The 14705-nt window shown below is 42.8% G+C and overlaps 1 protein-coding gene across 1 annotated transcript in view; it reads right to left on the bottom strand.

Moving 5' to 3' along the window:
* The window catches only part of LOC106608175 (uncharacterized protein C14orf132), a 33869-nt gene extending 20562 nt beyond the window's left edge, over positions 1–13307 (bottom strand). Inside the window, exon 1 of the mRNA XM_014205960.2 lies at positions 12856–13307. Coding sequence (XP_014061435.1) covers positions 12856–12882 — 27 coding nt within the window. The 5' untranslated portion in view covers positions 12883–13307. The remainder of the gene's footprint in view (positions 1–12855) is intronic.
* Between the last annotated feature and the right edge of the window lie 1398 nt (positions 13308–14705).

Genomic DNA, 14705 nt, shown 5'->3' with positions numbered 1-14705 from the left:
CTCATTCCATGTCCCTCAGTGATGCCTCCATCCTTCCATCGCTATGGTAATATATTCTATTCAAATCAAGCACACTTCGTCGTCTTAAAGGATATCACTATTTTGCATAGTTCATAACCAACCAATTAATTAGGAAAATGTGTTACAATTATTGGATTTCTGCCTCCACAATCCATAGTCATGGAATTTTCATAGGTCATATCGAGCCTACCTCAACTTAATGAGTGTGGTGTTTCATTTATAGCATGGAAAGCAATGCAGGAACATGCAACTAGTTTCTCTTTACACAGTAATATCTAGCGAGGCACCATTTCCCAAGTCTGATTGAGTCTAGGCGAGACCCCGATGTAGACACAGGAGGCAAATGGTTAGTCTTTGTTGTTTATTTAATCCAAAAGGAGTAGGCAAGAGAATGGTCGTGGACAGGCAAAAGGTCAAAACCAGGTTCTGAGTCCAAGAGGTAAAGAGTGGCAGACAGGCTCGATGTCAGGGCAGGCAGAAGGGTCAGGCAGGCGGGTACAGAGTCCAGAAAAAACAGGCAAGGGTCAAAACCGGGAAGACTAGAAAAAGAGAACAGGAGCACGGGAAAAACACGCTGGTTGACTTGAAAACATACAAGACGAACTGGCACAGAGAGACAGGAAACAAAGGGATATATACACTGGGGAAAATAAGCGACACCTGGAGGAGTTGGAGAGAATCACAAAAACAGGTGAAACAGATCAGGGCGTGACAAACATAGAACATGTGAACTGCTATTTTAAGTGTCGATAAATGAAGAAGAATGATTTGGCACAATATTATTGTGATGTAGCATACTACAGTGAAATACCACAGTATATCGGCCAGTAACAATATTATATTGAATTATCAATTTTATATTAGTGCCCACCACTACTAATTTCCCCTAAAAGTTTGTGTCTGGGCTCAGAGTGGGGCTAACCACATCTCTATAACATTGGCGGCCATCCAGCGAATTGAGCAAGACGTCCATCAACCACCCAACCTCGACACGGAATATTCCCCACGCTGTGATTATTCCCCTCCTGCTGGCTCACTGCCTGGGTGAGTCTTTACTGTGGTAGTATGCAGCCGGGTGATGCCCACCTAGCAGACCGTAAAGCACACAGAGGTGCTGTGGTAGAATGCAGCCGGGTGATGCCTACCTAGCAGACCGTAAAGCACACAGAGGTGCTGTGGTAGAATGCAGCCGGCCAACTAGCAGACCGTAAAGCACACAGAGGTGCTGTGGTAGTATGCAGCCGGCCAACTAGCAGACCGTAAAGCACACAGAGGTGCTGTGGTAGTATGCAGCCAGCCAACTAGCAGACCGTAAAGCACACAGAGGTGCTGTGGTAGTATGCAGCCGGCCAACTAGCAGACCGTAAAGCACACAGAGGTGCTGTGGTAGAATGCAGCCGGCCAACTAGCATTGAATGGGATCTCGGAGTGTTAGCGCTGCTCTGGGGCTGGGCTCCATGTGATGTAACGTTATCCACTGGGCTGCATCACAGGGACGAGGCTGCTTAGCGTGAGGACACTCATCTGTTCCTTCTCAGGCTAACAATGTCAGGAGGGAACAACAAAATGCTCTTACACACGCACACACACGCACACACATGCACAGACACACACACACACACACACACACTCACACACACTCACACACACAATGAAAGGAGGGAGCAAAAAAACGCCCACACACAAAGGCATGTTTTCCTCTGAAAAATAATCCCATAAAGAGTGTATATCAACAGCCTTGCCAAGCTAATGAAGAATAGTAGATTTCATTATGTACCTTACTGAGCAAACGTCTCCCAAGGAGTCTGGTATGATAGTACAACTTATGGATTGTACAATGCGTATGTTTGGGAAGAAATAAACAATGTCATACCGAGTTTTCCTGTATGCACCGTAGACAGCCTGTAGGCCAGATAAAAGCCACAGAGGCGACCTATTTGCTTGGTTGTAATAAAGATATTTCAGACGTTTTACACCACAGCCCCCAAGTTCATCTAAAGCTACCACAGTCAAGAAATTTCCATAGAGAATACATACAGGAGTGAACGAGGAGTGAACTTGGCCACCTCGATCAGTAACCGGGCCTCTGGGTTGAATGGCGCCGGAGAGGATGGCTGCTGTTTTATTGGCTCTTAACCAACCGTGCTATTTTGTTTGTTTTTCGCATTGTTTGTAACTTATTTTCTACATAATGTTGCTGCTACCGTCTCTTATGAACAAAAATAGCTTTTGGACATCAGAACAGCGATTACTCACCTCGAATTCAACAAATATTTTTTCTTTAATGAGACGGACTAGAAGGATATACAACAAACACCCAAACAGGCCTTCATCCCTGTCATTCGCAGGAGAAAGAAACTGAGATTTCGCGCAAGGAGATCGGGGTGCCTTGTGAGGATCAGGCAACGAGTGGCTAATCTTCATTTGCCATCTGTACTGTTAGCCAATGTTCAATTGCTGGAAAATTAATGGGACAAACTAAGAGCACGTATATCCTACCAACGGGACATTAAAAACTGTAATATCTCATGTTTCACCGAGATAAAGCAGGAAGCACCAGTGACTCGGTCTTTGAAAAAGTGGTCAGATGAATCAGATGCTAAACTACAGGACTGTTTTGCCAGCACAGACTGGAATATGTTCCGGGATTCTTCCGATGGCATTGAGTACACCGCATCAGTCACTGGCTTCATCAATAAGTGCATCGATGACATTGTCCCCACAGTGACTACGTACATACACCAACCAAAAACCATGGAGTACAGGCAACATTTGCACTGAGATAAATGGTAGAGCTGCCGCTTTCAAGGAGTGGGACACTAACCCAGAAGCTTATAAGAAATCCCGCTATGCCCTCCAACGAACCATCAAACAGGCAAAGCGTCAATACAGGACTAAGTTCGAATTGTACTACACCGGCTCCAGCGCTTGTCGGATGTGGCAGGGCTTGCAAACTATTACAGACTACAAAGGGAAGCACAGCTGAGAGCTGCCTAGTGACACGAGCCTACCAGACGAGCTAAATAAATTCTATGCTCGCTTTGAGGCAAGTAACACTGAAACACGCATGAGAACATCAGCTGTTCTGGACAACTGTGTGACCACGCTCTCCGCAGCCGATGTGAGTACGACCTTTAAACAGGTCAACATTCACAAGGCCGCAGGGACAGATGGATTACCAGGATGTGTACTGTGAGCATGCGCTGACCATCTGGCAAGTGTCTTCACTGACATTTTAAACTTCTCCCTGTCTGAGTCTGTAATACTAACATGTTTCAAGCAGACCACCGTAGTCCCTGTGCCCAAGAACACTAAGGTAACCTGCCTAAATGACTACCAGGACCTCCATATCAGGCGGTGTTAGAGGAAGGCCATAAAAATTGTCAAAGACTCAAAGACTAGTCATAGACTGTTCTCTCTGCTACCACACGGCAAGCGGTACTGGAGCGCCAAGTCTAGGTCCAAGAGGCTTCTAAACAGCTTCTACCCCCAAGCCATAAGACTCCTGAACATTTAATCCAATGGCTACCCAGACTATTTGCATTGCCCCCCCTTCTACGCTGCTGCTACTCTCTGTTATTATCTATGCGTAGTCACTTTAATAACTCTACCTACATGTGCATATTACCCCAATTACATCGACACCGGTGCCCCCGCACATTGACTCTGTACCGGTACCCCCTGTATATAGCCTCGCTATTGTTATTTTACTGCTGCTCTTTAATTATTTGTTACTTTTAATTCTTACTTTTTTGGGGTATTTTCTTAAAACTGCATTGTTGGTTAAGGCCTTGTAAGTAAGCATTTCACTGTAAGGTCTACACATGTTGTATTCGGCGCATGTGCCAAATAAAATGTGATTTGATTTGATTACAGAACCATGTATTTATAGAGTTGGGACACTGAGGTTTCTGCATTATGATGCATTTACATGACACTACAACATTATATGGCAGCCATGTTAGTGCCCCATTAACATTACATACAGTAGATACGGTAAAGGGGTCAATGGAACACAGATGTTCCATTGACCAGATTGGCGCACATTCAACAAATCTGATCTAACAAAGTGGATATTCGTCAAATCCGTCACGATTTATGTATTGTAACAGGCCCACAATGTGCTTACTTAAGTCCAATCGGATATCTTCTATATATGGTTTTGCTGCATAACATGTTTAAGTTGTCCCTTTTAGGTTTAGAAGAAGTGACTGCTAAATGCTAAATCCTGTTCATATAAACTGGTCAGCATAGCTAGCATACAGAAGTCGTTGATGGTAGTCAAAGTCATTTTTAACATTAATGCAGTTCATTGGTAAAGAAGACATGAATATGTGTTGGGGTTCACATCCACACAAGCATTATACTCTGATCTTTACCTCAACAGTGTGAAATACACATGTAAATAATAAACTAAATGTAGATAACTTTTGCTGTCCATTGGCTTTATAAACATTCTCATCTTGCGTATGTCTATAGTGAATTATCTAAACTACGATGGGATAATGTTGTACATTAAACTCTACAATATTCTTCTGGTCCTCGTTTACTAAATGTCAATTATTAATGATCCTAAACAAACAATGATAATGTCTTGGAAACATTTGCAAATTGAGATCTGAGCAAAGGAAAATATCCCCTGTCTGAAATATCAACCGAAAAACGATGTATCCATCTAAACATAGCCTAACTGCTCAGTATGAAAGTTGTAACTTTAGGCCTATTGGATAGGCTACAGTTGACAAGCCACATTGATTAGCCCATGTAGGATAAAACAATGTTTTGCTCCTAAAGCAATAACCTGTTTTGTATTTGTAAAGTAGGCAACCTTCCCCCACAGCCCTTTCCTCCACCCGTTTCCCTGGCAATTCCATTGTTTTGGTGGAGTTATGTTGACCTCTAATTACTGCATCTATGGGGAATATAATGTCTAGAATGAGCATTATGATGCGTTTACATGACACTTCCAAATCCCATGGCAGCCATGTTAGCACCCCATTAACATTACATGGGGAATATTTAAATAATGCTATACTCCCGAGTCGATTTTCACGTAATAATAAGGAATTCCCCTTGACCATGCCCACAAATTGGGGAAAATAAACATTCTTTCCCATAGACCCCAAGTGTAAAAGAGCCAACTTTGTGGTTGATTTTTAGGTGCTGTGTCGCGCAATGTAAATGTAACCAGGTCAAAAAGCCCAACCTACAGTTCACAATGCTCCCACATAGGGAATAGAGCCTGCTAGAAGAGCCCTGTGTGTCAGGGTATGCGTGAAGGGCTGTAGGAAGTCAGGCACAGGAGAGCAGATAGATGGTAGCAAAACTAAGCCTTTTATTTGGCGACCCAAAAGCACACGGCACAAACTAACACGAAATACAAATGAGGGTTTAACATAACCCAGCTTAACCAGCCTAGCGTACGCATACATGAACAGATAAACAATACCACACAACGACATGGGGAAAACAGAGGGTTAAATACACAACACATAATGAGGGAAATGAGAACCAGGTGTGTGGAAAAACAAGACAAAACAAATGGAAAATGAAAAATGGATCGGTGATGGCTAGAAGACCGGCGACTTCGACCGCCGAACACCGCCCGAACAAGGAGAGGCATCGACTTCGGCAGAAGTCGTGACACCCTGTGGCTTCAGGCTATTCAGCATGGGAGAGTGGGAAATTTAGGCAACACGTAGCTATAGGTCTATAAGGGGAAACACTTCATCTAGGTAAGACATTTAACTTGTTTAGTATAGTCCATGTGTAACTCCACTCACTACTTGTATCTGTATAGTCAATTTGTTTGTGTTGTTGGTCTTGTCGGTCAGTAGCTAGCTCACTCACTCACGTGGTTGCTAGCACCATCATGAAAAGGGACAATACAATACAAATCTACAGTGTTCCACAGTGCAGAGGGCTACAGATGTAGGATCTTAATTTGCTCTCTTTTGTTGCTGAGAATTTTCCTACACTACAGGAGATGCAAACTTGTAGTGTATTTGAGTTTTGAAAAGGTTGTTAATGTTTGTAATTCCCACTTTGCAATTTCAGACTTGATTTGCCCTAACGAAAAATGTATCAACCCCTACAACAATGTCCATTAATTATAATCCACATAATAATTCACATTTCCTATTGCTGTAGGATTATTTTCCTGCTGTAGCAAACTGACGCAAATTAAGATCCTACATCTGTATAGGGATGATCCTTATTGTACACTCCTACCGTTGGCCCCATTTTATTATACTGTTCAGGATGAGTCACTGGGCTGATAGATGCCCTCCAGTAAGTCTGACTTGAAATCCATGACCAGTTCACAGGCCAGGAGCAGGACTACTGTATGGGTTTGTCCCTCCCCCACCCTTTACTGATGATGAGCTACACAGGATGTGGAAGCACTGACCCCAGGTCAGTTGCGTCAAAGCGTGGAGTCTACTGTAATGTGACATAACCAGGGTAGAAAGGGGACCTCGGGCTCCTGCAAGACACCAGCTCAGATATAGCCTTCAACATGCAAAATCTTTGTAGGGGCAGTAAGTAGCTATGGCACTGTACAGTTGTTTGTACGGGATTGTGTATTCAGTCAACTATTTGAGAACATAGACCATATCATCATCATGGAGAGTAAGATCTATGGTAACCTAGGGAGAACACAATATAATGGTTCCGTACTTACAAAACCTGAAGAATATCAGTCGTCTTTAAACAAAGATGAACTTCTCTTCTACTCCATTAGGCTTGCCTGAATGTAAATAACACATTTAAATGTCTCTGTATCTCTAAATACATCAGCAATTAATTAAAATGTCCAAAAAACAGAATCATGATTTTTCCCATTCAATAAAAACATAATGAAAAATATAATTCACATAGAAAAATTGTCTGATAACAGAACTGATGCTCTGCTATGCAAGTCAGGTATAGGTGTGGGAGGCAGGTAGCCTAGTGGTTAAGAGTGTTGGGCTAGTTACCGAAAGGTTGCTGGTTTGAATCCCCAAGCCAGCAAGGTGGAAAAATCAGGCATTCTACCATTGAGCGAGGCAGTTAACCCCCAACAACATCTGCTCCCCTGATGTTGATTAAGACAGCCCCGCACACCCTCCATTACATGCAGAAGAAATATTTCAGTTGAATGTATTCAGTTGCGCAAATGACTAGGTTTTCCCTTTTTGTCTGTAAGGTTAAATATTGTAACTCATAGACAAGCTTGTTTGTTCACATCGTATCTCTATTAATAGAGAGAATAAGAAAACTCTGGAGCAGGGATGAGTAAACCAGACGATGTCATTTATGACCACAGTCTCATTTGTTCACTTGACAATGGCTGGACTAGGGGTCAAAACATCTTTAAAGACATTTTTTAAATCCATTACGTTTGGAAACAGGGTGCTCTGCTTAGGCTGCTTCCTTGTGAAGGCAGCTCAGAGAGAAAGGCACCCTCTGGCTACAGCGATTGACTCACTAACTCTGTGGCCTCCCCCTCAATGACCTGCCATTTTCATTTGCACTCCAATTTCCTTTCTCTACAGGGTAAACACCCTATGAGTATCATGGGTGTACATCATCATGTATTCTCACACGTTGTGAGACATAATCACCCTCTCCACAGAATGTGCTTATCTCTTTTTTTTTGCCACAGCTCTAGTCACCCTGATTCAGATATCTACTGCTTGATCCGATTTCATGCACTGTGTCAGAGGTCTCCTGAGAAGTGGTAATCCAAGAAACATCTCACAACTGCTTAATCTTCTGTGTTTCTGTTCCACAAACACACACACACACACACACACAAACACACACGCACGCGCCACCCTGGAGAGCTGTTGCCAGCCCACAATGTTTCAACCCTCGTCTAAAAGTTCCTTCATTCAGAGAAGGCCAGCTAGCTCAAGCATCACAAATTACTACTGGAGAGCTGGTAGCCAGAAGCCATCGTTATCTCCCTGCTAATTACAGTACATGCACTCTGACACACCCTGGGCTAAGCCGAGGAAAATCAGCTCTCGTAAAATAATTAAGCCTATTTGCCGCCTGTTGGTAAGTCCCGAAGACAAGACCTTGGTTGGTGAGATGATCAGAAGGATGGTGTCAAGGTCTTAGAGCAATTCGATCTGGTGGCAGTCGAGCGGGTCAAGAAGTGACAGCGCACTTCCTGATCCTACTGTACCCACATCCATATAGCGTGTATAGCTGCAGCAGATCCAGCACTTACAGTATGTCTACTATGACCATCACTGACTAGCTTTGTTGAGCTGGCTGACTGGCTTTGTTGAGCTGGCTGACTGGCTTTGTTGAGCTGGCTGACTGGCTATGTTGAGCTGGCTGACTGGCTATGTTAAGTTGGCTGATTGGCTGACTGGCTATGTTGAGCTGGTTGACTGGCTGACTGGCTATGTTAAGTTGGCTGATTGGCTGACTGGCTATGTTGAGCTGGCTGACTGGCTGACTGGCTATGTTAAGTTGGCTGATTGGCTGACTGGCTATGTTGAGCTGGCTGACTGGCTATGTTAAGTTGGCTGATTGGCTGACTGGCTATGTTGGGCTGGCTGGCTAACTGGCTATGCTGAGCTGGCTGACTGACTGGCTATGCTGAGCTGGCTGACTGACTGGCTATGCTGAGCTGGCTGACTGACTATGTTGAGCTGGCTGACTGGCTATGTTGGGCTGGCTGACGAACTGGCTGGCTGGCTTTGTTGGGCTGGCTGATTGGCTACGTTGAGCTGACTGACTAGCTATGTTGAGGTGACTGACTGGCTGACTGAATATGTTGGGCTGGCTGACTGGGTGACTGGCTATGTTGGGCTGGCTGACTGACTGGCTATGTTGGGCTGTCTGATTGGCTGGCTGACTGGCAATGTTAGGCAGGCTGACTGGCTATGTTGGGCTGACTGACTGACTGGCTATATTGGGTGGACTGGCTGACTGACTGGCTGGCTATGCTGGGCTGACTGACTGATTGGTCAGCTACATACCTACAGTCATCTTAACTATCAGTTCCATTCAGACAGAGTTTTTAGGTTCAGGACCAGTTGTAGCCTACCCACCCTCTACAAACCTATGGAAGACACTCACAAGCATCTCACTTACTGACAGTTGACGTGTGCTGTATGTTAATGTAGCAACAAACAGTATAGAATAGCATGAGAGCATGAATTAGAAAATACTAACGTGGTGGATTGATGCTGAGATCAGTATATGTGGCAAATTACATACACAGCATGAGTCTTGTAGAAGCAGCAGAACGGTTACTTTTTAGTTTAGGGTAGAAACATGACATTGTCAAAAGCAGTGGCCGAGCAGAAAGGAGAAATTCAATTAAAGTTGGAAAAGGTGTCAGTATCACTGGCAAGAGATAAACGGAAAAGCCTAGGGGAGCAATAATGGGAAATCTTGATTGCAATCATGGTCATTATGAGAAAAAAAACTTGCAAACTTCAAGCATCCTTCATCATCTGTCAAAAATAATATAGCCCACGATAAATTTGCATCAAGGGCACAAAATGACGGGTACGAATAAAGGGAAAGTTATTTGGCTCATTACAAGTTGGCTCCTCTTTCAGATCAAAGCTAGCAGAGCAAGAGAAATGTGTCATCAGAACATCTTATCCATGTCAGCCTCTAGGGCCTGTCTAAATTGTGTTTTCTGAGCAAAAATGATCATTATCTAACTCAAGGAAAGAAATGGGCCGGTGTGGGATCCTCAAGGAAATAAGTGGGCCGGTGTGTTTGAAATGCCAGCGCCGATTTCTGGTCCCAGTCCACCCCTGACCAACAGTGTAATACAGTTAGATGCAAAACAGATGATTGTTCTCTCTCGCTCTCTAGTTTCCGATGAACATATATGAAGTCATAAGGAGATGGAAGAAAGAAATGGAATAATAACAATGGAATAATAACAATGGAATAATAACAATGGAATGAGAATGCAATGAGAATGGAAGTAATGAAACAAGAGTGAGCGGGAAGTTAGAAACTGAGGCTCTGAGTGCCTAATCGCAAGCTCTCGGAAAACCTCTTCTGACACATTGCTCCAACACAGGTCTGCTATGACAGAACTTGGTAACTAGGCAGGCTCTCCAGCATCTCCAGCATTAATATTAAGGTGACTACTTCCTGCCTGTCAGCCAGGGCATCGAGGGCGAGATGACACTGGGCAGAGCGGGGAGCATGGTAGAGAGGCCAGGCAGAGAGACATGGCGCCTCTGACAGAGACTAATGGAGTGCTCGCTCAAGGTGGCAGGCAGAGCTGTGTCAACCCCTCTGTCTGACTGATGACGTCCTCCCATCGGCCATCACTTCGCAGCTTTGAAAACTTTTATCTCTATATCAGAAAGCCTGTAAATACAAGGGACTTCAGATGATACCGCTCTACATGGCTCAGTTGGTAGAGCATGGCGCTTGCAAATGCCAGGATTATGGGTTTGATTCCCGCTGGGGCCACCCATATGGAAATGTGTAGACATTTGACTGTAAGTTGCTTGAGATAAAAGCTAAATTACATATTTATATTAGCCACACACCCATGGCTAACACCCAAGCAGCAGTCAAAGATATTGGCTGGGACTAACAAGTGACAAAGAAATAACCATGAAGATGTGGTTTTGTGTCCAACACTAAGACTGAGGTCATCTGTCTCTAAGACCAGCTCACAGGCTACACCAAACTGATGTACCTCACAAGCTGAAGGCTGAGGTCATCTGTCTCTAAGACCAGCTCACAGGCTACACCAAACTGATGTACCTCACAAGCTGAAGGCACATCCTGATCTTATAGACCACAACTGGGTGATAAAGCATCATGTGGTCTATACACACCATCATGTGGTCTGAACACTATCCTATCTCTGCTCTTGACAAGAGCAGAGGTAGGACACAGGTAAGTAGGATAGGGGTAAGTAGAATCCAAGAAAGTAGGATCCAGGTAAGTAGGATATGGTAAGTAGAATACATGTATGTAGGATGGGGGTAAGTAGAATTTAGATAAGTAGGAAACAGGTACAATTGTCTTCTCTCCCCTTGCCCACCCTAATGACACCCATGTTTTCTAAAAGACATAGCTTGCCATCTTCATTTATATGCATGAGCAGCCCTGAGGGCATCACACTCATAATCAGATAAAATAAAGTGGGCTAGCAATAAAAATCAAGGTGAGTCATAAACATTTGTCCAACATTTGTCCATGGACAAGTTTAATTTATTAAAGTCTTTATGTGGAGTTACATGTTCAAGGTAGTGGTGGTCCCGTATGGCTCAGTTGGTAGAGCATAGTGCTTGCAACACCAGGGTTGTGGGTTTGATTCCCACAGGGGACCAGTACGAACATGTATGCACTCATACTCTAGATGAGCGTCTGCTAAATGACTAAAATGTAGAATTGCATTGTGAATCACATATTGGTACTATGACACAGTAGCCTGCCATTATACTATCTTAATGGATATTGATCAACTCCAAGTATTTTGTAATTGCATAATATAGATCTCATCTGGGCTGATTCAATTTGATTACGTTAATTATCCTGTTGATTACAAAGTTGTCTGACAACATTTCAGTCAGATATAACAACTGCATTGATGATCAGAGGAACATCAGGATGAGTAAAATAATGGAACATGGTTGAAAACATCCATGCATAGATTTTTTTATATTCTATTATTAGCCTACATATTTCATCACATTACATTTCATTAATTAAAATTATCTTTAGCCTTATCTAAACTGAACAAAAATATAAACGCAACATGTAAAGTCTTGGTCTCATGTTTCATGAGCTGAAATAAAACATACCAGACATTTTCCATAAGCACAAAAAGCTTATTTCTCAAACATTTTCTACCCATGTTATTGAGTATTTCTCCTTTGCCAAAATAATCCATCCACCTGACAGGTGTGGCATATCAAGAAGCTGATTTAAGCAGCATGATCATTACACAGGTGCACCTTGCGCTACAGTAGGGACTTAAAAGTACACTTTAAAATGTGCCGTTTTGTCACAGACCACAACGCCACAGATGTCTCAAGATTTGCAATTGGCATGCTGACTGCAGGAATGTCCACCAGAGCTGTTGCCAGAGAATTTAATGTTCATTTCTCTACCATATGCTGCCTCCAACATCGTTTTAGAGAATTTGGCAGTACTTCCAACCGGCCTCACAACTACAGACCTCTCCACCCCAGGACCTCAACATCTGTCCTTTTCACCTGTGGGATCGTCTGACAGGGTGCTGGGGAGTATTTCTGTCTGTAATTAAGCCCTTTTGTGGGGATAAACGAATTCTGATTGGCTGGGCCTGGCTTCCCAGTGGGTGCAACCCTGCCTAGTCATAGGTCAGGGCCTATCTTATTGATTTTAAATGACTGATTTCATTATATGAACTGTAACTCGGTAAAATCATTGAAATTGTTGCATCTTGCGTTTATATTTTTGTTCACTATAATATTTAAGATCGTATAATTTCCTATCGGGTACTGACCAAACATACCGTTTTGAATAAATCAACAAGTTGGTTAACCTAATAAAATATGATATTGATGTCAAGGTTTAGGGTGGGAACCTCGAACGTTTATTTCAGCTTGTTGATGACAAAATCAAGTTCACCGAGAGAGAAACTTCGTGCGTATCCCTACTCTTTGTCGAAAGGCTATAATTGACGGCATACACAGACAGACGCCATACAGAATATGTTTTGTTTGTTTTGTTCTTTACTACCTTATGCACATTAGTAGGCTTTTCAAAATATTCGTTCAAATAATTATTCTCCGACAATTGCATGGAAACCCCACATAACTTCTATTGATTAATAATAACAAAAATGTCACTAGGACTTACCTGCGCAGCCATAAATGAGAGATCCATTGTGATACGCGTGTGAGGACACCTTTGTCTATCTTGAAACAGTGTCGAGTCGCCCTTGTATTCCCCAGAAGGACATTAGAACGTTCTTCCCATCAAAATTGCATTTTCAGATCCAGACAACGTTTATAGCGTATGAAAGTGCAGCCGGCTAGGCGACTATGGAATTTGAACAGACGAAAGCATTTACAGAGCGAGGGAAAGAGCGCAACAGCCGAGAGAGAAAGAGAGAGAGAGCCTTTATTATCAACAGAACCACAAGATCCTGATGTCGTCGCACCTTTCGCCCCCTTTTTGAATAGCCTACAGTGACATGAACCCTAACTGCTAATCACGCAGTGTTTTCCTAGTGATGACGGAGTCTAACAGGTTTGTTTCGCCCACTCGTCGCACATTCATCAGTTCATTTTGAGATACAACAAGATACAACACGATTTAACTCAAAGCTCATTGGGAGTTTGGAAGAAGGAAATGCAATGTCTAAAAGGGATGAAATAGTCAATTCAAAGTTTAGGATAGCTTTGAGAGCGAAGATCATAAAATGTTTTGCCTATACACAGGTAATGAACTCTCTAGTGTAGTGTAGTAGCCAAGATTTTATGTGTATGCAAATGACTTTCAGTCAGGGTAATCACCTCGATCAGAGCTATAACTGCTACTCCAATGGATTATTTCTAGCCATTTAAACAAAGTGTCCCAGCTTCCATCTTGGCCATTACACCATTAATGTCCACTGACTATTCCACCACTTCTTAATATGATATGGAATACAAATTACAGTACATCATATTGGTCTTCCAGCTGATATCCTATCCCAATACGTTCTATATTGCTTAATGATATTCTATTTATACATTTTAACCAGATAAATTATAACCAGATAATTAATGACCCTAGCCTTTTGGGGGCCCTAAACAAGCAATTTTCTAACACATTTCCTGCAATTCTACACATTTTGCCACTGGGCATAGAGAAAATGTTGCCATTTTGAAGAAAGTTTTCTGCAATTATACACATTTTGCCATGGGGCATTGAGAATTTTTTGCTGTTTTATAAAACATTTAATGCAATTTTACTCATTTCGCCATGGGGCAGAGATAATTATTATAATTATTTTACAGTTAATTTCCTGCAATTCTACCCATTTTGTCATGGGGTGGAGAGAAATCTTTGCATTTTTCAAGCTAATTTCTTGCAATTCTACACATTTTGTCATGACTAATGCTATCGAAGTGAGAATGACCATCAAAATCAATTGTGGTCTCCTGGAGGTCAGCGCCCATGGGCACGTGCCCTGCGTGCCCGGTCGGTATACGGCCATGATTACTACAAGTTTAGATAAGTGGCTAGACTAGCTACCAATCAAAAAATTGTTAGCTGACATGGCTAATTGAGTGACTGTCAGGGACTGACATTGCAAGCAAAAACTGCTGATGCCCAACCAAATGTAGAAATTGCACCTGGTTTATTCTAATATTCTTACTCTCAATAGTAAGTTGAGTCCCCGACTGTTTAAAAAAAAAAAAGTATTTAAATGGTCAGGGGCCCCCAGCGGCCGCTTATGTCGCTTCTGCCTGGGGCTGGCCCTGATTGATGTATCATCTCCGGGACCCAGACAGAAATTCCCCATGGGATCTCTTAAACTCATCAATATTTCATCCATGGCTTTTTTCCAGCCTCTCAGGAATAATTTGGGTTGGGGAGAAACTAACCTGCTGAGCAACCAACTACCTTTTAAACAAACTGCCAAAAGGGAGCGCACCTTGAAAGAAAGTTAGCGGAGAGAAATGACAATGAATGCTCCCAACAGGTCCGCTTGTTACCAG

The sequence above is a fragment of the Salmo salar genome, chromosome ssa06 (genome assembly GCF_905237065.1).
Source record: "Salmo salar chromosome ssa06, Ssal_v3.1, whole genome shotgun sequence".
In the NCBI taxonomy this organism is placed as follows: Eukaryota; Metazoa; Chordata; class Actinopteri; order Salmoniformes; family Salmonidae; genus Salmo; species Salmo salar.
The sequence above is the reverse complement of the archived record's forward strand: the minus strand, read 5'-3'. Positions and strand labels throughout refer to the sequence as shown.